This window comes from Sparus aurata, chromosome 18 (genome assembly GCF_900880675.1).
Source record: "Sparus aurata chromosome 18, fSpaAur1.1, whole genome shotgun sequence".
Lineage (NCBI taxonomy): Eukaryota > Metazoa > Chordata > Actinopteri > Spariformes > Sparidae > Sparus > Sparus aurata.
The window spans coordinates 20064124-20086422 of NC_044204.1; the positions used below are offsets into that span (position 1 = coordinate 20064124).

The following is a 22299-nucleotide window of genomic DNA, read 5'->3' on the forward strand; positions in this document are numbered from 1 at the left end:
GACTTCTATCTTGCATAAAACACAACATGAATGAGTATCTCATACTCTGTGCGATTCACAGTTTTGTGTGTCAATGTGCTATAAGACACATCAGCTGAGAGAGAGTGTCACTAGTTGTCAGAGAGCCCAGATTTCGTAGTGGCTCTCCTCCAGACAGTGCTGCATCTTTGTGCAGCAAGGACATCAGATATCAGTCACTTACTACATTTGATTAGCCTACACCGTAATGAAACAATGTACTTTCTATATTTTACATGAAATTACAAGTCATTTGCAAGTCAGTCAAGGTTGATTATAATGACTTAACTTCATCTCTAAAGACTTTTAATCAGCATTTCAAAAATTTGATTTTGTAGGTTAGGCTCATGGAGAAAAGGGCTAGATTCATAATAATGCAGCCATTGCTGGTTGTACTTCATACTTTCCTGAGTTTGAAAGGATAAATAGAGAAAAATAATGACATTTTTCAAAACCTCTCAAATGGAAGAGGTTTAGCAATTGCTAAGTTACGGTTGCTATGGTACAGGATAATTAGAGAGCGTGCACATGAGGGTGTGACTCAGCACTATCAGTGTACGAATGGAAGCCAGTGAATAAGCATTAAGAGGATGTGAAATAAAGCATTGTTTATGCAGCTGCTGCCTCCGTCGAGTAAGTAGCCTATGCCAGCATCTCAATTCTATTCCTGTTCTTCAAGACTGTCCAAGGGAGAGGGAAGCAAAAAGACCAGAACCCAGCTTTTATGGATGCTTATATAAATGCAGATGAGGAGTCCAGAGTCCTTAAATCTGTGAAAAAGTGAGCACACCCTGCAGATAAGATGCAGGGGTTTGTGCTTTGAGCTGGGAGAATGCAGTGATCTATTCAAAGCGTTGGTATATTTAGCAGAGATTAAAAGAACCATGTGATGCAACAGTAACACAAATGGTTGAAAGATGCACTTTCTGTTTTGTGATTCTGTAAGGTTCCGTATGAAAATCATTTAAATGAGGACAACTCAATTCCTACACAGTGGAAGGCAACATTCGAAAATGACTAATTTGGCATTTCTATACATCCAGACTCTTATGAGCATTACAGTCTCATAATACATGCCATGTATATGAAGGCAGACCTCCATTTACTCAGCTATATTCTCTCTTCATTTTGGGATGAATATCCTCTCTAACATTACATTTCACTTAATGGTATGTGAAAATGTATGCCCCTGAGGCTTCTTCATGCGAGGGCTATGCAATAACCACACATTGAAAAAGCTGCTCCAAACATCCATCATTCCCCGCTCTGCTATGATCCAGTTTAAACACTACTGGGCTTTGGCAGCAAAGCTGCAGTAAAAGCAACTTGACATTGTACATTGTCACATGATTCCCTGCCTACAATAGTCTCTCTGTGAGAGCTCAGCTTGAGAGGGATAGATCTGACTAAGGACTGTAAATATATAAACAATGTTTCATTACAGATTTTCAAGGAGATAATATTTAATATGTTTATTCTGCATCTGCCCCATGTTCCTCTCATGTATCTGACATAAGCTCTAAGGTTTGGGGTTGTTTTAATAATATCTGTAAATATTTAGGGTCATTCTCAAAAAAAGCACAACGTTCTTTAGCAGGAACAAATGGATATCTACTGGTGCACAACGCAATCAATAAGCGAGACACAGACTCTCAGTTGAGGTGTTACGGATTTCTTTCTATTTATCTATCTAATTCTGCCACAGTAACCAATGCCTCACTGTCAGTCTGCAACTGGAAGGCTACAAAAGAGTAAGTCTCAGCCAGACTCAGGTCACATTGGGTGAGGCACTGGACTTCACAAAACTCTCTGAGCAGGACGAGAGAGAAGTGCCAGAGGCGGCGTGGTGCAAAGCCTTGGATTACACCCTGGCAGAGGAGCTAATTGGCCAGTAGTGTGTTTTAAGTCTAGTTTGCTCATGATTTAACTCCTTCATTAATTTGCACTTGCTTGCTTGTATCCTCTGCAATCACAAGGAACCAAAGTGAAACGGTCTATGGAAACTATGTACAATGAGGCTCATTTATGAAATACTCAATGATTAAGAGCATTGTCTGCTGCAGCAGGACACAAACTTTCCTCTGAGCAACAAACACTTAGGCTAATGGTGGATGTCTGTATATTTTACAAGGAGTGAAACCAAGTAGTTGGAAAAAATGACATAAGTACAGTTTTATCAAATTTAAATTAGCTGATTCGTCACATGTGCAGGTTTGGTTGCAGAGCTGAAACAACTAACCTTCAGCATAGTGAGACATTTTAACAAGAAGTTCAGGTCCAATTATTGACTGAACAGATGTTGTAGTCTATTTCAGGGCACGGTTGTCATGTCAACCAACGGAAACTCAAAAGAACTCATCTATTTCACTTTTCAGGCAGACACTTATTGAAGGACAAACTGATAAGCTTTTGGGATGTACTGCATTACTGTTCCCCAGCAGAGACCTGTTTTTCACGCTTTTTTTTTTCCTGGAACAAGTCTGATGAAATCAAAAGCAGGATCAGAACAATGCATGCATGTCTATTTATAAGTGGATTCAGCTACATCCTTTCAGAATGTATTTGGACTTGTTTGACCGACCTGGGAGGAAAAGATGGGCTGATGACCACAGTTATTGCAGGTCAATTAGCCACTGATTTTTGCAGTCATGGGCACCGAGTTCAGCACAACATCAGTTATGATGTTCAGTGACGTCTGCCAGTGCAGCTGTCACACTGAGTACCAGCGCAGTTCAGGTGGCCGCTGGCTGGCCATGGCTGACTGCTACAAAACATTATATTTTACAAACAACACTATCGCACCTCACTAAAAGGTCATTTGAAATAGATAAAATCAGGTGGCATAAAAGCAAATGCATTCAAAGATGGACGTGGCCATTTGCCAGTATTCACCTACTGTCAAGGGGGCGGAACTTAATGTCTAAAATAAAGCACATATTTATGTAAATGATAGCTCTGTGTAACGTTTAATTCAAATTGGTGCCTCTATCCTGATCACATATTCATCGGGCCACTCAGCACACTATGAAGTATTTACATTAAGCCCCTTTGTAGGGCATTCTACATACTGAAGCACTTCAAGTACGTTACACCGCCTGGGGCAAGAGCAGAAGCAAGAGGCCCTCTGCAGATGCCACCAACTAGCCGATTACAAAAGTCCAAAAAATTGTAAAATAAAAAAATCCCTGCTGCCGCCTGAAATGTGTGTGTGCTCTTCACTTTGCTGTATACCTATTACTTTGCACTCTGTCTGTCTGGGCAGAATCTATAGGGCAACAAAAATTACCCGCACGTAGATGTTTGAGTGTTTCTCTGAAGCGTTTAAGGCTTGATGTATGCCATTATAAAAGCAGTGTGACGGCGGCTGCATTGTCAGCACTCTGCTGTTCGACTAGCTGATGGGGGCTGGGGGCTGTTTGAGAGCTGGCCGACTGAGGATATGACAAGATAAAGAATATTTAATTACACACTTCCAACAATAATTACATTTTAAATTAAGCATCTATGTATTAAAGGATATTGGTTAATTTTTTAATGGTTCTCTTGGGAGAGCGCATACTTGTCTTTTCACTCTATTGCCACTATAATTACAACATCTCTGAATGTGATTTGTGTTCTGTGCCATTTTTTAGTTGATGGACAAAATAAAAACAACCCATATTTCCAAAAGGACCAAGTTGCTGGAGAGGAAGCTCTGCATGGATTTTCTGATCCTCTTGGATGACAGGCAGACATAGTTTCAACTTGTCTGTCATATCATGTGCAAAACAATCCCATTGGTTGCTTTGAAATTGAAGTTGTGTCTGCAGCATCCTCCACAAACCACTGTGAAGTAGTTCTAATGAGGCTGAATCATCTTGTAATTTATGACTTCATCCTCTGTGTGACGGAATCAATCTCCAGAAAAAATAGGATAGGAGTGCCGGTGTGTCTGTGTATTTGAGTGATAACATGACAAGTTCACTCAACCCTTAGACGAATTTAATAGTACCCCCTTCCTCTACGTTCATACTGAACTGTCGTCCGTATAACACAGCCTTCAAGGAACTCGGAGCAATCAAGGCGAGAAAGCTGAGACTCCTGAGGCACTGTTCCAAAGCAGAGCCTCATTTTTCTGTTGTTCTGCGGCCCGCTTCATCACATATACAGACGGACAATCATCCTGATTCACTCACGCTGGAGACAGTTACTAGAGAGAGGGGGGTAAATATACAAACCCAAATTTAATGTTCTGGATGGTTTTTCTTAGGCAAGATAAATACTCCCCAACTGATAAATACAGCTTCTCAAGTGTGAATGATGACTGAAATCAGGCGTGAAGAAGAGTACCAGGTCGCACTGTGAGGCTGAGCCGAGTTCATGGCACCATCACCACGAGAAATTATTTAACATCACTTTTAATTAAGTCACAGCAGCTCATTACAATGGAAAGTTGATTTACTCATTGCATTTAGAGTTGGTTCAGTTCAGCTGTGTTTAGGCCATGTCCATTCAGGCTCACCCACACGCTCAGTGTTTTCTCTAAACACCCATGAACGCTGCAACATCCATGACAGCAGTAATATGGGAACTGACAGCAGAATAGGAATAGCACCAGCCTTTATGACGCATTAGTCTAAATGACCTCCAAAGGGATAGTAAAGGCAGCGGAAGCATCTTGTGCATGCATTGTTTTCCTGAAGGTTAAACTTGCCCTTCATGGATTTAATTCATTCTTAATGCACCAGCCTGGTCCTACAAAATGTTGTTGGGTAAGGAAGACACATGCTTCTCTCAAAAGAAGTGAGCAACCTTTCTCAGCACAAATGTATTACTGTTGTAGTTGGAGACTGGAAGAGAAGTGTTTTGTTGTCGGAGATATGAATCATCGTATGTTTTTTTCTTTAGCTTTACAACCTGGGGTCAACTCCCAGCTTGTACTAGAAGTATTTCATCATACCTGAGACTTTTTAATTATTTCACACTGACTGAAACCTGACATTTACCTCAGCCAAGCTGTTGATGCTAGGCCATATTATGATCTAGAGTTTGAGAAATTTCTCAATTCTTAGATACATCACGATGCGGATGTGAAAGATTTTGCTGTGCTCCAGTTACAAAGCATAAGTGAGAGTTTAAAGCCTACACAAATGTATAGCCTTCTAATGCTGATGTTTTATTTTTTGGAATGAGTACTTTCACAGGTGTTCATACTGTCTGTCTGCCTGTCTGTCTGTCTGTCTGTCTCTCTGTGGACACATTTTTTCATCGCAATAGAGCAACAACAGTAGGGATCGACCGATATGGATTTTTTTTTATCAGCCTTAGCCGATGACCGATGTGGACTGCCGATTTTCTTGAGCCGATATTTGGAGCCAATACTACTTTTGCTCCCTCAATTTACATCATAAAAATTACACAATGATGATAACAAATGTTACGAGTCTCAATTTTAAAAAAAGGAACATTTATTGAAATTAAAAAAGGTGAGGTAGAACAAGAACAAGTAAACAATATTTAACAAATATTAAAAACAGGTGAGGTAGAACAAGAACAAGTTAACAATATTAAACAAATATTAAAAACAGGTGAGGTAGAACAGTGCTCTGTGAAATGCTGCCACACTGGATTGGTTTTCTGCTCTGCCATTTCTTGCAGCGTCTCCAGCAACACGGAGCTGCCTGTGGACGCCTGTCTGTAAATAATGCCGGATCGGCGAACGCAGCAGCCCGCATCGGCCGATGCCGATACACGTAAAAAACACAAAATCGGCCGATAATATCGGCCAGCCCATGTATCAGTCTATCACTAAACAACAGTACAAGATACAGTCACGAAACATTACAGGTGCACAGTTCAGATAAAATGATGGATGAGCTCGAAGATGGGTGTGGTTTCATGTAATAATGTAGTAATGACTACATTACGTTGTCATGAACGTCAACATGTTGATACTGATGTGATCCCATCACACGATGGTCTCTAGTTTTCATAGTTTTGCCATTGCCCTAATGTAGTAACGTTAATCCATAAATTTATCAATACATTTGGTTATATTCTGTATTTTTCCTTGTTGCTGGGTGAAGACCAAAAACAACAGTGAATTGTACTAACAAACCTCTAAAGCCAAAGCCTGATAGACAATTTTCCTTGTCACCATAGCCCTCTACTGTTGTCCTAAAGTGATTAAAAAGCCACACAGTGTTACAACATGTTCCTTCATTATGGTGCTCATTCGAGGCAGTCCCAAGTACTCACTAGTGTACTAAAATAGTCTTTAACAAAAGCTGTATTCAAAGTTTGGTGGACTGTGAGCTAATACTTGCATAACTGTACATGACAGACAGATGGAAATAACTCACCCAATTTGCTTTGTTGCCACAATCCAATTTGTGGTGGAGGAACAGTATTTTTATATAATTCCTGTCCATGAGAAGTAAGAGCTTGTGCTCCTTTCACAGATTTTACGACTCTTTGGGAAGCATTGGCATTTAGCTCATTAAATATTGAAATAGACATAACGTGTTAACTCCCTACCTGAGGGCTGCATTAGCCACTTGCATTTGGAAGCAGATCATTTAGGCCAACACAGCAAAATAGCTGCTCATATAGTTGGCAGGAAAAGCGCTCTTAGTGGGGTGAAAATACAGAATAAACAATTCCACCAGCGTAGAGGGACCCATTCCACAGAAGATAAAAGTTCAGAACTGAGGAGGGATTATTAAGTGAATAATAAGCTGGGCTTTTTGCTGCTGGAGTTATTGTGGCAGGTCTCGCTTATGATAATTAACACGTAACCAGCAGTACACTGCATCATAGGGAATGAAACAGACCAATTAGTGATCTGTATCTTCACTATCCCTCACCTCTAATTCTACCTCCATCAGAAATAATTCTAGACTAAGAAATTGGCTGTCATGCATGTTCCTGGACGAATGATACAACTTTCACAGGTAACCATGGTGACAGAGGCAACAGCATGATTGGTAAATCATCTCTTTCTGAGCAACCCCCTCTCCCCTCGCTATAGTTATAACTACACTACACGCTGGTCTTTTCATCTGCACTGTGTACTTCATTAGATAGCCTTCGCTCCCTGTCTATATAGCAGATTTGGTCCCGCTGTGTATTGTGGCCTTTGTTTCACCACCAGCCAACTCGCTGTCCCTAAGCAAACACACATTTTTGTGGTCTAACCGACTCTCGCAGTAATTAGCCAGAAATAACTGAGAGCATTTGAAAATCATCACTAACCTTACCTATAAAGAACAACAATAAAAATAAGCAGGTCTTCGATTAAAGCATTTAAAGTCCAGATGTAGAGTGGGGCAGTGGAGTACATTAAGTGATTGTACTGGATTTCTACTGACATTACGCTATGAAGAGAGAGAAATGCACACAGACCAACACTATTCTGCAACTATGAACAGTAGTGTCCATGGTTATTTTGCTAAATTACTCATAATGTAGTGCCAGATCTTCATTTGCTTTACTTTCTTTACATTTCAAGATCCAGAAAAAAAACCCCGCCTTAAAGGATCACAAATCACTCAAAACGCTATTTAAATATATTGTTATATATCTATATTGTTGTTTTGTGAGAATTGTGACATAGAATACTTAACCAAGAAAAATAAGAGCATTATCAATATAATCAATCGGTCGAAAAGCATGTTTCCCAGCACCGTATAAACAAATAACCTTCACTCCCTTTCAGAGCTCTCTGAAATCCTCTTGACCCGTCAAATCTGTGTACAGTATGTGTGAGACGCTCACTTAACAAATAACCGTGCTGCTTCACAGCCCGTTACCACAGAGGGAGACATGTAGGACACATCCCCTCAATCTTCAAATGCGGAGAATATGTCTGGCTATTTGATTAATGCTGCAGCTGGGAGCGAGATCTAATTGTGAAAGCAGGATAAACACTTACTCAGAGAAAGGAAACGGTGCAAATCAGACCACTCCCTGGAGTATTGAGGAAGGAAATTGGTTTAAGGATGAGACACAGGCTTGCGTACCAATGCAGAGCCCTGTCACCCCTCTCTTACTTTCTCTATCTAACCTTCTCCACCCCTACTGCGGCACCTTTGATTCAAATTTTCACAAAAAATTGGGAATGTGACACAGCTTTTCCTCCCCTCTGTATTAGCTAAGCTTGTCTTGCGAGCACAAAGTCAGATCCTTGGACCTGATTGTAACTGATGACTTGAGAAGATATAAATCACACGTGAATTGCAGCCCTGAGATGTCAGCCATTAAAATACAGTGCAGGGTACCCGGAATACATATGAGATGATTGGTAGTCTGCAATGCTGTATGACACTACTGGATTACCTTATGCAAAGGTGTTCCACTGAATGTTTAATAGCTGGGTCTGTTTAATAACTGTCAGGACATATTTCAAGTAAAGCAACTGAGGGTATCAGTGGGGGAATCTGAAGACCTAGAATAAGGATTATATGTAAAGCTGTTCTTCCTCAGGGTTTTAGAAATCACCTCCAGACAAGAGCTGATCGAACAAGTCCGGTTCAAGAAACTGGATTTAGGTGTTTGCAAATAATCGGTTGGCCTGAGACAACACCCTGCCAAGGGAGAAAACCTGATCGCCACAAATCACTCGAGCCAAAAGTCAATTAAAGAGCAAGCTAAAAAGCATTTTACATCTAATTACATCACACAAATTGTCCCGGACAGCGCACACATGTTCACCACAGCCATTTATTTGCAATACAATGACAGCAGCCCTCACTCTGAGGCTTACAGTATCAAGCTTTTTTTTCCACCCAAGCTTGCGTTGTGAAAGGAGTTTTTAACATAATTACCTATGTCTGTGCCACTGCTGATTCTATTACTTTTTACTGCTTTTTTTGTCATTCCTTAGGAGCTGATTATAAGAGTGACTTTAAATGAAAAGATAGTGCTCCTTTTAATGCTGGCACCATTTCACTGGATTACATAGCATCCAACTCTACAGCGTTTCAGACTCACAAGCCGTAGGCCTGCACTCACATTAGAAAGATATGATTTCAGGATATGGATTTTATGTAACTAGTCTTAGAAGCCATGCCCTGAAAAGGTGGGAAGGTATGAAATAGTGTTTAGTGAGACAGGGGCTCTTTATGATGTGAAAACCAATTGGTTTTTAATGGCTAGATAGGATGTAATTTACTTACTTAGAACCATGATTTGCAACCTCGGATCAATGTTTCATTTTGATAATAATCACAAATATTAATTTTCAATATACAAAAACCCAACATTAATCACCTCATTTTGATTTCAATTCATTGCTCCACCATTCAGTCACTGGTTTACCACCATAACCAGTCCTGACAGGCTGGATGGCAGTGCTGAATGTATTGCTGATCTCCTTCTCGTCTTGGACCAAAGTGGCTTGCCATTGGGTGACTCATGCCTATAAAAAGACCGGCCCTAAGACTCAGCAGTCACAATAAAAATCCCAGACCAGCCAGCAGGGGAGGAATTTTACACTTTATGAGATGAACGCTGAGGAGATTGAAAGCCCCCATACCTCATCACTAATTATAGTTCTACGAAGAAAAGCTAAATGAAATCCTCCAAAGGACAATACTTCCATTAAACATGATAAGTGGGTTACTGTGCTACTATAAACCTGACACGACCAGGCCAATATACAATTCAGTACCTTACAACAGTTACCATACTTCTGGCCCTTAGGTAATTAATGTTCTCCCGAACTCCCAGCTCTCAGCCTGCAGCTGTGGCTTTAGGGGACTTCTAGAGCCTTTTCCTTCCAGACTGCCTCCAGCAAGAAAAAAAAAATATTAATGTGAAGATGTCATTATTAATGACGCCCTGAAAAGGTTAAGCTCATAAGGTCAGGGGAACTGATGGAAGACCTTCAGATTAGATTAAATACATCCCAATTACAGCTAAGTTTCTACTCCTCCCAGTTACCTCTGGTGTTTGTTTAATAAAGAAAAGACATTTTATTGTGCGTGCGTCGACTGTTAAGTTACTCATCTGCATAAACAGTCTATGATCCAATATCTCGTTTGGTCTGATGTTGTGCATCTGAAACGTGTAAAATGAATCCACTACAAAAGGAGCTCAGCACAACAAAATAAAAAGTGGAATTAAAAGTCCAAAAAAAGAACGACAGTCTCCCTGGGCACCCTGCAGAACCCACTGGACTCTTGCATTGTGTTTACAGCTACTGACATTTAGTAAGGAGCAGCTTATTTGGCATTATGGCTGTATTGTGTAGTTCATTGGTCCTTTCAACCAGTCATATTTAACATTTATACTCCAACGCAGCAAAGTCCATCTATCTGAGACGTCCACTGTGACACTGACAGATTGTAAGTCCAGCAGCTGCTGTTTATTGCCAATCCGCTCTCACTTGGTTCACAGCTAATACCTCAGAAATCCTCTCTGTTCCTGTGTTTATGTACAGCATACAATGACAGCTATAAGCCCACCTTACCCCTTCCTCAACAACCTTCTCTGCCTCCACTCCCTCCCCCCAGCTGAGGTCCTCTAATTTAAAAATAATAGGAATCTCGGCGAAAACTTACCTTATTGATTAAACTGTCACACTTGACCACTGTGATTGATAAAACTTCATTCAAACATGTCATGCGACGACAGCAATTTGAGTGACACAGCAAAACAGAAATGGGAAGGGGGGGTTAGCAGCAGGGGGGTTTTGACATGAGGGGCTGTCACCTTTGCATCATATCTGCATTCAAAATGCCTCACACAGCCACACCGTATTGTTTTACTCACAAGGCTGCAAAAGATCTCCTGTCCTGTCTGACCGATGTCTCTTATTACCTGTCAAGAAACGACTGGTCTCTGGAGACCAGCTGTATTTACAGAGATGGGTTAGTCTGCAGGGACAACTGCAGTGGCTTCTGGCTTAAATATGAGGTGAGGCTTAGAGTCCATAAGCCTATACCTCTATGCATACAATTCTGACATGCCTCAGACAACTTCAACGTTAATCGCTTTTTATATGACAACCATTTTGTTGTCATGAGTGGAAGTCTCGCTTAATAGTGCACAAATTTACAGTTGTGATGGGAAAAAATGAAGCACTACACCATTCTATGGCCTTGTCCTGAAAACCTGTCCTGTAGCTATAAAGTGAGTCAAATAATAACTGTAACACCAGGTCTTGCTAATATGCATTGCCATTCCCACCAGATGGCTTCACACTTGCTTGATGGCAGTGAAGTGAGAGGTTTTTTTGTACTGTAGGTGCAGCTGTATAAAAGTTTTCAGATCATTCTACATAAGTCAGCTAAGGGTGGGCTATAAAAACTCTCCATCGCAGTAAAAGTAATTTTATATTGCAGAATCAATGTCTATCGTATTAAGTAAATTCGAAGGGCCAGATACAGGAAGTCGTGACACTCACTCAATGTCATTTTTTTTTTTAACACGGCAGGTCCCTTCGACATCGCGGTTAGTCAGTTAACAATTAATAGCCAACCATGTCGGGAAAGACGTCTAAAATATGGGATCATTTTGAAAAGAAGAAGGATGACCCCAAGAAGGTGACATGCAAACTTTTCAAGAAAAACTTCGCCCACGACGAACATGATGTACCACCTTAAACATGTAAGTAGCCTAGCTACCGGCCCATGGCGGCCCGAACGTTTGAAAGCAGAGATAAATACATGTTATTATTGTTATATGCGCTAGTATTAGACTATTTGTGTGTACTGGGGAAGCTAAATTATCCAGCTCACTGTGTTTTACTTATTGTGTAAATCTCTCTACAGGCGCATCCACTTTTTTAAATATCTATCTATCTATCTATCTATCTATCTATCTATCTATCTATCTATATATATAGAATATATATAGAAGATATAAAGAATTATATAGAGATAAGATACATACAGAGAACAGATAGAAGATAGATACACACACTACATACATATACATATATATCTATAGATATATATATATATATAGAATATATAATGAGAGATAGACACATATAGACAGATATAATATATATATACACACAACATACATAACAATATAGATTAGATAGATATATATACAACATATAGACACATATATAGATATATACACACACATACATACATATATATATATATATAATATATATAATATATATAATATAATATAATATTATGTATAATATATATATTTAATATATATATATATATATATATATATATATATATATATATATATATATATACATATATATATATATATATATATATTAGGGGTGTCAATGTCTACACATGTAAACGGGTACACGCATAACAAATCATAACCGTTTAGAAAAATCAATAACCGTTTACACGTCTTTTTTTTCCTCCTCCTCGTTCATTTCAGGGTTTCCCCTACATGTAATTGACTGTAGCGCACCGCCACGGAAAAATAAAAGCCGCCACACCTTAAAAATTCAGGCATAAATAAATCCAGTGGAAATATTTTACCGTCGTCTTCCACCGCAGTCTCTGACGTTAACTAGCATGTTGGATATTTAGCTTGATAATTGGCTAGAGGATTAAAATGTTCACTTAGAGCAGAGTCCTGCACGGGTCACCGCATCTGACCCGTTTTCCGACAGTAGCACAGATTATATTCCGTAACAGAGCCGACCCGCTATAAATTGATACCGATGCCTGAAGGAAAATTGGACGGACGCAATTTTTAAAAGTGAAAGTAAGATAATGTTACCTGAAAGCTTCAGATATATGCGCTAGTATTAGACTATTTATCACTTATAGTCACTTATAGTTGACCGGTGGACGCGATGGCGGCGGTCAACAAGTGGAGCACTGTGTGTTTTTTGAACAAACTGTCAGTGGAAATCAAGTTGAGTGTAGGCTATGTCAGGCAAAGTTGGCTTACAACAACAGCACGGGATCCATGCTAAACCACCTGCGATGGAAACACCCGAACAAGTTGGAGGGAGAGACTGCTGCTGGCATCGGTGCTACCACAACTGCGATAGAAAGAGATCATAAATCTCCGACGTGTAACCGGGTACACGTCGGTTAGAAGCCCCGTTTACACGTGTAGAAAAAAATGTAAACGTTGACACCCCTAATATGTATATATATATATATATATATATATATATATATATATATATATATATACATATATATATATATATATATATATATATATATACACACACACACACACACACACACACACACATATGCTTCGATTAGTCGACTACTAAGACCTCGCTCTAAATGACGACCACTGGTCGACCAAGAAAATCCTTGGTCGGGGGCAGCCCTAAAAGAGACAACGGATACAAACAAAACCTAACAAACAAGGCATCAATGTTAACTAAAGTGACTGTAAACACTACTTATAATTGCTTCAGACACAAATAAAGATAGGCTTAGAATTTTTCTTAAATAATACAAAATTACTTAATTCTATAATTGTACAAAATGCACATTTATAAATTAGAATGACATGTCCTGGAGTCAAGCGTAATCTATCCATTATTTTGTTGATTAATCTATTAACTAATCAATAAAATATCAGAATATAAACCATCAGTTTCCCAGAGCTTATGCTTTTAGATTGTTTGTATTGTTCATCCAACACTCTAAAGTCTAAATATATTCATTTACAATCATACAGTGCCAAGAAAAAAAAAACGAAAATACTCACATCCAACAAGTCAAGAACAGTTAAGTTTTAAATAATCCATTACCAAAATAGGCGCTGTATAATTTATGTCTATTTATGGAACGATTCACTTGATCCAACAAAACATTTTCAGCAACAAAGATTAATAGTAATCAGCACCACAGCAGACTGGACAGCTCCACCTAAACCAAACCAAGGTTCACCATTAGCCTTCAGTTACACAGAAACAACAGTGGTAAGCATGACAGTTACTGCTGTCTCGCCATTGAGGGTCAGACTCACACTGGTATGGACAAAGACAGCAACACTGGACAGCTCCCGTGAAAATAATCAACAACAGATCAAACTGCACTGCTTCTTTCCTAAGAGAGAGACTAATTCAAACCACCCTGGATATTGGAGGGAGCTGGTTTGCTCCTAACATGGCCACTCATAATAAGCAGTTAGGGCCCGATTTACACAGAGATGAAGTGGAAGAATTATATTTGAAAATTCAGTTCATGATAATGAATATGGGTAATACTGAATGGGTCATTATGGGACTCCAGTCCTACAGTGAATTGTGGGTACAAGTCTAAATACCACTGTGAACTGTAAGGCCCATGCTGACCAGGTCTGCCAAGCCAGTTTGTTTTCAACTATTTCCTTCTTTTTTCAGTCAACAGTGTGTGCACAATACCGCATACTGATTCGTTTTATAAAGCATAAGTTCAGTGAAGATGTCAGCGCTTGGTGTCAGTGACATTTCTGGAGGGAAGAGGATAGTCTCAACTTTGTGCGGTGGTGCAGATAGTGTTCAGAAAGTTGCAACATAACAAACTTAAAAAATTGTGGACTTGAAGTCCAGCATTCAAAACTTGTTCCTTGAAGCCTCACTGACTAAAACACTGCATCCTAACACGTGCAAATGAAAACAGCAGCCCCACTCCGTGTCACAACTGCATGAGAAACAAGATTTATAGATCAGCTGCAAGGCTGCTGAACAAGGAGGAACAGCCAGACTTCAAGGCCATCAGGGGCACTGACAACAAAGCTGAATGCATACACAAAACCACACTGAGAGCCAAAGCAGCCACAGCAGGCAGCAACATCTATGTTGAACACAACACATGCAAAATCACACAATAGCATGTGTGCAATGTGCAAAAACACAACAGAAGTACATAAAACCAGTGGAAAAATACAAAGTTTGACTTACCATTGAAAAAGCTCAGGACAGCGAGCAGGCGTTGAATCATCTCATGATAACATCCTTCCAGTCATAAGTGATCTAGCAGGTAATGTTTCTCTAAAAGGTCAGTTGGACCCCCGGCTATGCGACTGGCTGGTTCTTCACAGTGTAAAGCATACCTTACTGATGTTCAGTGAAGAGGTTTTTTTACACAAGTTTAAAAAAAGAAGTTCATAGCAGGAACTGAAGGTGTTACTATTTTTTTTTTTTTTTTGACTGGGTTTAAATAAGGTCGGCTTGGTCCACTGATGTCCTGTCGACGGATCAACCATTCTTCCACAGGGGTACTCCAGACCAGAGCGTCTCTGTCCTTGCATAAGGCGTTCACACCTTAACGCAATTTCACTTTGAAAACGGACAACTTAGCTCTGACCACAAACAGGCGGGGGCAGCGGTTGACTTGTTGCACCTGAACTTAAGGAGGCTAGCTAATGTTAGCTCAACTGAAACTGGCCTAGCTTTGGCTAAGCTAGTATATCTTAATGCTAAAAGTCGGCTGTTTTCCTAGCTTCTACCTCCCGCCTCTGTGTTTCCTCAGGTACAGCAGCTCAAACTCCTTCTGGTTCAGACTTCTGGGTCCCAAAAAATATGAAAAAGTGTATTTTCATGTCTGTTAGCTAGCTTAATTTTGGCGGCCTCTCTTTAGTCCAACCGTTTCAGAAATACATGCGCACTGACTTGTTGGGATTCTTGATGCAAAGGGGCCAGTTATTATCGTGGAAATGAAATATGTTTTTGTCAAGTCAAAATGTCTGCAATGAAGAGGGTGAAAAAGTTAATCAGCTGAAATTGAAATCACTCCAGCTTTTTGCGTCATCCACCCTTCACAGCAGGGCTCAAAACGTATAGTAATTGTATTAAAAAACAAACAAACTGATATAGATAAATGTATTAGATATTTCAGATCAACTCTTTATAATTAAATGCATAGTCTTACTGGCAGTCACCAACACATGACCAAATTGTTTGAAAATGTGTCGCTGTATTCTCTCACATTACCTTCTACAAAGTTATTTCATCTTGTTCCTCAACTCTAAAACCTGGAAACGTATGAAGCGATGTTTGTCGTATCCTCCTGCTTCCTTCCAACTCACAGCTCACTTTCATGTTTTTCCACACATATACACTCAGTTGTTACTGTTTGTTGAAGTTAGATTTTTTAAAAAAAGGAAAGAAATGCCTTTTTTTTGTACTTTATACACAACACTCAATCACAAGGGATTTTATGACCTAAAATCTTACCCAGGGATTTTGTAGCATTTTCCCAAAAGATCTTTGTTATTGTGCAATCCCAAACCATGTGGAACAAGGTGTCGACAGAGATCAAGTCAACAATACCTTCTTATACAATTTGACAGGAGTGAGAGACTATCTATTTATAGAGTTAAATACCGCACAACTACGATTCTAGTTTTCATTTTCAACTGAGCTCATGATCAGTACTGGTGCCATTTATTTTCCAAGTATCTCAAATTGCAATCAGCATACTATTTGAGTTTTTTTTGTTTGTAATACTTCTCTTCATTCATTAGTGTCAGTGTGTTTACATCTTGTCTGATGACAAAATCTGTAAATGGCATGATGAAGTAATGCAGAGCAGTTCAATTGCTCGTCAGCAGGCCAGGATGGAGGTCTTGTCACTCTGGTTCTCTCCATGTACTTCACATCTACTTTCTGCGACTTGTTAACAGTTATTTGGGAATCTGAAGAAATAGGACTCATAAGTGGTTTCAGATGAGGTAGGGTACCAACTAAATAAATATCAATCATCAAAAACCACTCAAACATAGTGATACTTTGTCTGACCTGCATGTAAGAAAATGAAGAATTGGATTTGTCTTCTTAGTGTCCTCTCAGTGATGACTCACACTGACTCTGATGTGCGAGCACTATAGCACTTTTGGGAAAAACTGGAGTGTTCATTCCAAATACTGTGTTGCTTCAGATCTATTTATCGTTACATTGTGCCCCTTCTTTAGTCTTGTTCACAGGCTGTTGTTTAAGAAACACCATCAGAAGACCAAAGACTGTGTTTGATGTTAAAAGCTGCACTTAGTTTGTCTTTTTAAAAGAAAATAACCCACAACAGTAAAGAAACCCAATTAAAGAAGTTACAGGAACATACTGTATATAGCCCTCAAGTCAGTAATGGCGACTATATGGGAGGCATGTATACATGATGTAATGCCTTAATTATGCTCAGTGTGCCAAAACTCATTTTACCGTGGAGAGTGAAAATGACTTTGAGAACTGCGCTCTTAGTTCTGAACCTTATCTACAACACAAACCTGGTATAATGGTAAAGCATATAAATGAAAACAGGGTTCAAGTACAGATGAGAGAAAAGAAAAACAGTGGTTTCATTTCAATTGTTTATTAAGATATAAAGCAGGCACATGAATACAAGAAACGTGTGCACTAATAATCAGCTCTCAATAACAAAAAAATAATCCACAGCAAAGTAGTTTGATATCACTCAAGATTGAAATCCAAACTCAAATACAGCAAGAGACTAACTGTGAGGAAGAACGCATTGAAAAACGTTCTGGAAATGCTTGGTTTCTACAGTAAAAAAAAAAAAAAGAAAAGAAAAAAGAATCCATCTGTCAAATAACCATACATGCCCATCCTTCTGCAGTTCACAGATGTCAAACTATCAAGACAAAAATTCAGCCCCAAGACCAAAGCAGCAGGATTTCAAAGCCTCGCTGTACACCAATGCACCACTACGCAGGAGTATACTATGTGTGACTGGGGAAAAAGGCTCCACAGAGCAGCTACATCTCCTGATTAATTTAAAGCTCCCACACCAACTTGTTCCAACTTCCTTATAAAGACTGTGCATGACATCAAATCTTGATTAGTGTTCAAGCTTCAGGACAAGTAATACAAACAATAAGCAAGAGTTTAAAGTCGCTCAAATCCCCTCCTACTTCTAAGCTGTGGAGAGGAAACATATTGATCCCTCAATTTGGACACATTCTTATATTGTGGAGGTGTTTGGTCTCATTGTCAGCTAATGAAGCTTGTCGGCTTTAGAGTGGACCAACGCAGGGTCTACTCATTGTTTAGCCCACTGGGTTCTCCCAGACTCTGAGGAGTTGAGGCTTATTTACAAAATTTGACTGAACTGGGTGGATCTGTGTGGTAAGATCAAGCACATGTACCAGGATGCAGCAAAACAGAAAGCTGGGAAAATGCTGTCACTTTTGGTTTGCTGTATTGTGTGAACATGAAAAAAATAACAAAATCGAGAAAATAAACCTTGACATGTTTACATTTTAAAGAAGGGACATTTACCAGTCCAAATGTTCACGGGGGTACACACAGTTAGCACAGAAAACAGTGTTTAGGGTCAGCTTTAACTTATTTAAACTGTTTATAGTGGCTTAACAAAGTATTTATAAAGTTATAAAAATACAGGCACACATAGAAATATATTGACTTTGGTTCATTACAGCTGAACCAAAACTTATTTAAAATCTTACCAGTTAGCCCAGCACATCCAAATAAACTACAGTTATTGCCCACGTTAAAACAAGGCAGTTGAGATTTTGCATAGTTGATATTTGCGGTACAGAAGGTATATAGCCATGATCAAACATTATAGTTGAGAGAACCCATGGTGTTATTATAAAACTGGTTAGAATACTAAATAATCACAAGCCTCCTGGAATTAGTTCCTTTAATATCTATGAAATCCACTCCCCTTCTTCCCATAAACAGGAAAGAAAAAAATGGGAAATGTACAAAAATGCATTTGTCCAGTTGATTTCCCTCAAACTGCATTTCCCAGAGAAGACCCAGTTAATGCTACAGACTATAGCAAATGTGAACTTATGGAATAGAAATGAGGCAGTGTAGGAATATAATGGATCAAACAGACAAGCCGTCTATGCAAAGGTGGAACAAACATGATAAAAACGTTTCTTTTTGAAAGAATGACAAGCTCCATCTATATATAAACTCATCAGTCAATATTATTTTTGTGTTCCTTGAATGAACAACAGGAGGAGTCTAGATGCTATCCATGGCTTTAAACTCGCTCAGAGCCTGCACAGGGTTGATATGCTTCTTTTGAGAGGATCTCTTGACTCTGTTGGTTTGGCCGTCATCCTGTTTCTCTCTCTTCACCAGAGGCTTCTTCTCAGGAGCTTTCATCCTCCAGGAGATAGCTGGCATGTTAAGGGCCTCCATGCCTTTGTTCTTCTGGTACTTAGTAGATGCAACATAGGAGGCCTTGACAGTGGACACCACTGTGTTCATCAGGTTCTTTGCTGCTTGAATAAGAGACATGGCGCTGTCCAACTGAGCACATGAAAGAACAGAGCACACCAAGAGAAATGGTTAGCCTAGTAAAACAGTGAAGGCACGACCTGTTTTCGACTTTACATCTATTTTGAATTTTAGTAAAAAGGTAAAACTGCTCCTGTGTTTCTCAAGTCTTCCAATTTTGTACTGCAAGTTTTCTGGGAGAATAACCGAGACCCAAGTGTTTGTACGGAGGAATTAGCGACCTTTCAGAGTTTGTCTGGCATACAAACAGATGTGAGAAATTTGAGAATAAGGAAAAAGGTCACATTAATTTAATCTCCACAATTTAATAGCCTCCGGTGACACTTGACGTGGATTGTCAGAAGCATAGGCTCATTTCGGCTTTACAGAAATGAGGGAGGAATTCATTACTTTCTGCACACAAAGGAAACCTATTTTAATTAATTCGACTGGCGACTTAGTGGTTAATTAATGCTTAAAAGGCTCTGTAAAAGTGGGTGTTGCAGTGTAATCTTAAGAGGTATAAAAGGTTAGGAAACATTTGGTCAACATTAGTCCTCTCGCGCACAGAGGAAGCTATTATTTCTCTTATCTGTTGATTCAGTATTAAATAAAAGCTGCAAATTACAGTGCAGAGAATGAATCATAAACTAATCACAACCAACAGCCAATGCCAGTATATCTTAGTATTTTAATTTATGTGGGCAACACCAGATAATAAAACCTTAGAAGGTAGCCAATGAAATTGATTGATTTAATTATCTTTCAAGCTCAGAATTAAAGGTACCTTGTAGAGATTTAATTGTATACAAACCAACTTTCAGTTTCTCACAAATATAAAACTGCCCTTTTAGTCTCATTTTACATGTTTACACTTTTTTGTGAAGGTTTTGAAACCTGCAGTGTTTTCATTGTCCCCCCTGCAGTCATCAAATAGTGTCATGTCAACTGGTATCTAGAACTACTTCAGTTACTGTTGGGCCTTTAAAGCGAAACTCTCACCAAAAAGCAACCGAGGCTTTATTTGGGATTGAATATGAGTCAAACCTTCGTGTGAAAGCATAATTACGACGAAAGAGGCACTTTTTAGATTTCCCATAGTTTCAGTTTTGGGCACGTTAGTTTTTAACAGGAGTGCATAGGGCAGGACATGCTAGCATCAATATCGCTATTTTTAGAACCCTAAGAAGGCTCGACACAACATGAAACTTTGCTCGTAGCATCACCAGGGTCTCTACTCATGAACACAAGCATTGAGAACATTGTTTGTGTACACAGAGTTTACTAAAAAGAAGGTTTTTGAACTACTCACGTTAGCTGCTGCGCTCCTGCGCGTTGTCGTCATGCCAGACAAAAGTGTTGATCCCTGAGTGCGACCTGACAGGCAGGAGAGTAATGGTGAACCGCTCCTCAAGCGTGCCTGTCAGGTCGCACTCAGGGATCGACACTTTTTTCCTTCCATGACGGCAACGAGCAGGAGGTGCAGCAGTTAACATGAGTAGTTCAAAAACCTTCTTTTTCATAAACTCTGTGTACACAAACAATGTTCTCAATGCTCTTGTTCATGAGTAGAGACCCTGGTGATGCTACGAGCAAAGTTTCATGTTGTGTCGAGCCTTCTTAGTAGGGCTGCACGATTCTGGAAAAAATGTGAATCACGATTTTTTTGCTTAGAATTGAGATCACGATTCTCTGGCACGATTTTTTTCACAAAATGTTTATTGCACTGATGAACTTGAACAAAACAAAAAAAAACATTGTAGTATGGCAGAGGCATGCTACTATGCCTCTGTCAAACAATATTTTTTTTTGTTTTGTTAGTTCCATCATTGGATGAGAAATGATTTTTACAAAAGTAAAAAAGAAAAAAATGTCTCCAAGATGAGAGGACATCCTCTAATCCCTCATGTTGTACAGTGTTTATTGGGGCCATATCCTTGGCTAGGTGATATGTGATAGCTGCTGTGATCGGCTTTCTAAAACGGAGGCGTAATATTCCTCCTTTTCCAAAAGCCGCCTAAGAGGTAGGCGTAAACATGTGACGTGACGTGAAGCCCGAAGTTGGGCAGTGAACAGTTGACAACGAATTTGTCTTCAAAATAAGAGCTTTGCATTGCACCCCATCGGAGTTTAGAACTGGGTTCTTAGCGGGGGGCTTTAAATTTGAAAGTAGCGACCATTCCTAGCTTGTCGCTACAACAACAAACTAGCAGTCGAGGCGGAAATAAGTGTACCGTCCGAGGCAGCAAATCGGCGGACCAAAACAGACCCCCAATTTGCCGCCCTCTGTCTAAAACCGCGGACCTAGCCGTCAATAGGACGGGCAGATTGGCGGCTTGCTACCCCGTCTAAAAACGGCTTCTCACTCACTCCTTCCAAACACTCAACTGCAGGCGGGCTTCCTCCACTGAATCCCGTGTTGTAAAGATTTACCACAGGTTGAGGGAGGAGGCAGCGGCAGTGATGCGTTTGGGGGCGCTTCAAAAAGTCCGGGAGGAAAATAGGAGCATTTGTTTGTGATTCGGCTCGAGATATAAAATGCTTCAGAATCGCTGTGTGTAGAAATGAGATCACGTGTATGTGTGAATCGAGATCGCGATTTTTTAACGATTTTTTTGTGCAGCCCTACTTCTTAGTGTTCTAAAAATAGCGATTTTGATGCTAGCAGGTATTGCCCCATGCACTCCCGTTCAAAATTAACGTGCCCAAAACCGAAACTACGGTAAATCTTAAAAGTGCCTCTTTCATCGTAATTATGCTTTCACACAAAGGTTTGACTCATATTCAATCCCAAATAAAGCCTCGGTTGCTTTTTGGCGAGAGTTTCACTTTAAACACGACAGAGATAGTAAACTGTTGACAATGTGTCTGAGGTTAAAAATTATGTTGCACTTACCCCAGAGACAACCAGCTCTCCCCCCAGGTTCTGCACCTCAGCCTTGACTTTGCTGCAGATGTTGAGCTGGTGGCAGTACAGGGCAATACGCTGAAGGTAGGCGAGCAGGTCCTGCTTACAGGTGGAGTCGGGGCACTAGAAGACAGAAGATACATCATGTTCCAACTAATGTGTTACTAGGTATATAAGTACAAAATGGTCTGTGGATATAACACTACCTGAATGCAGGTTGAACGATGAATCAATT

At 39.7% G+C, this 22299-nt stretch overlaps 1 protein-coding gene and 1 long non-coding RNA gene across 3 annotated transcripts in view; both read right to left on the reverse strand.

The window, feature by feature from the left end:
- Positions 1 to 15534, reverse strand: part of LOC115568517 (uncharacterized) — a 91589-nt gene extending 76055 nt beyond the window's left edge. The window contains exon 1 of the long non-coding RNA XR_003981416.1: positions 14849 to 15534. This is a non-coding gene — a long non-coding RNA (uncharacterized LOC115568517). The remainder of the gene's footprint in view (positions 1 to 14848) is intronic.
- A 1705-nt stretch (positions 15535 to 17239) lies between these two features.
- Positions 17240 to 22299, reverse strand: part of ctnna1 (catenin (cadherin-associated protein), alpha 1) — an 82572-nt gene continuing 77512 nt past the window's right edge. For both annotated transcript variants that reach the window (XM_030395840.1, XM_030395841.1), the window contains exons 17-18: positions 22053 to 22187; positions 17240 to 19189 (exon numbers count right to left, since the gene is read on the reverse strand). In XM_030395840.1, coding sequence (XP_030251700.1) covers positions 18899 to 19189; positions 22053 to 22187 — 426 coding nt within the window. In that variant the 3' untranslated portion in view covers positions 17240 to 18898. The remainder of the gene's footprint in view (positions 19190 to 22052; positions 22188 to 22299) is intronic.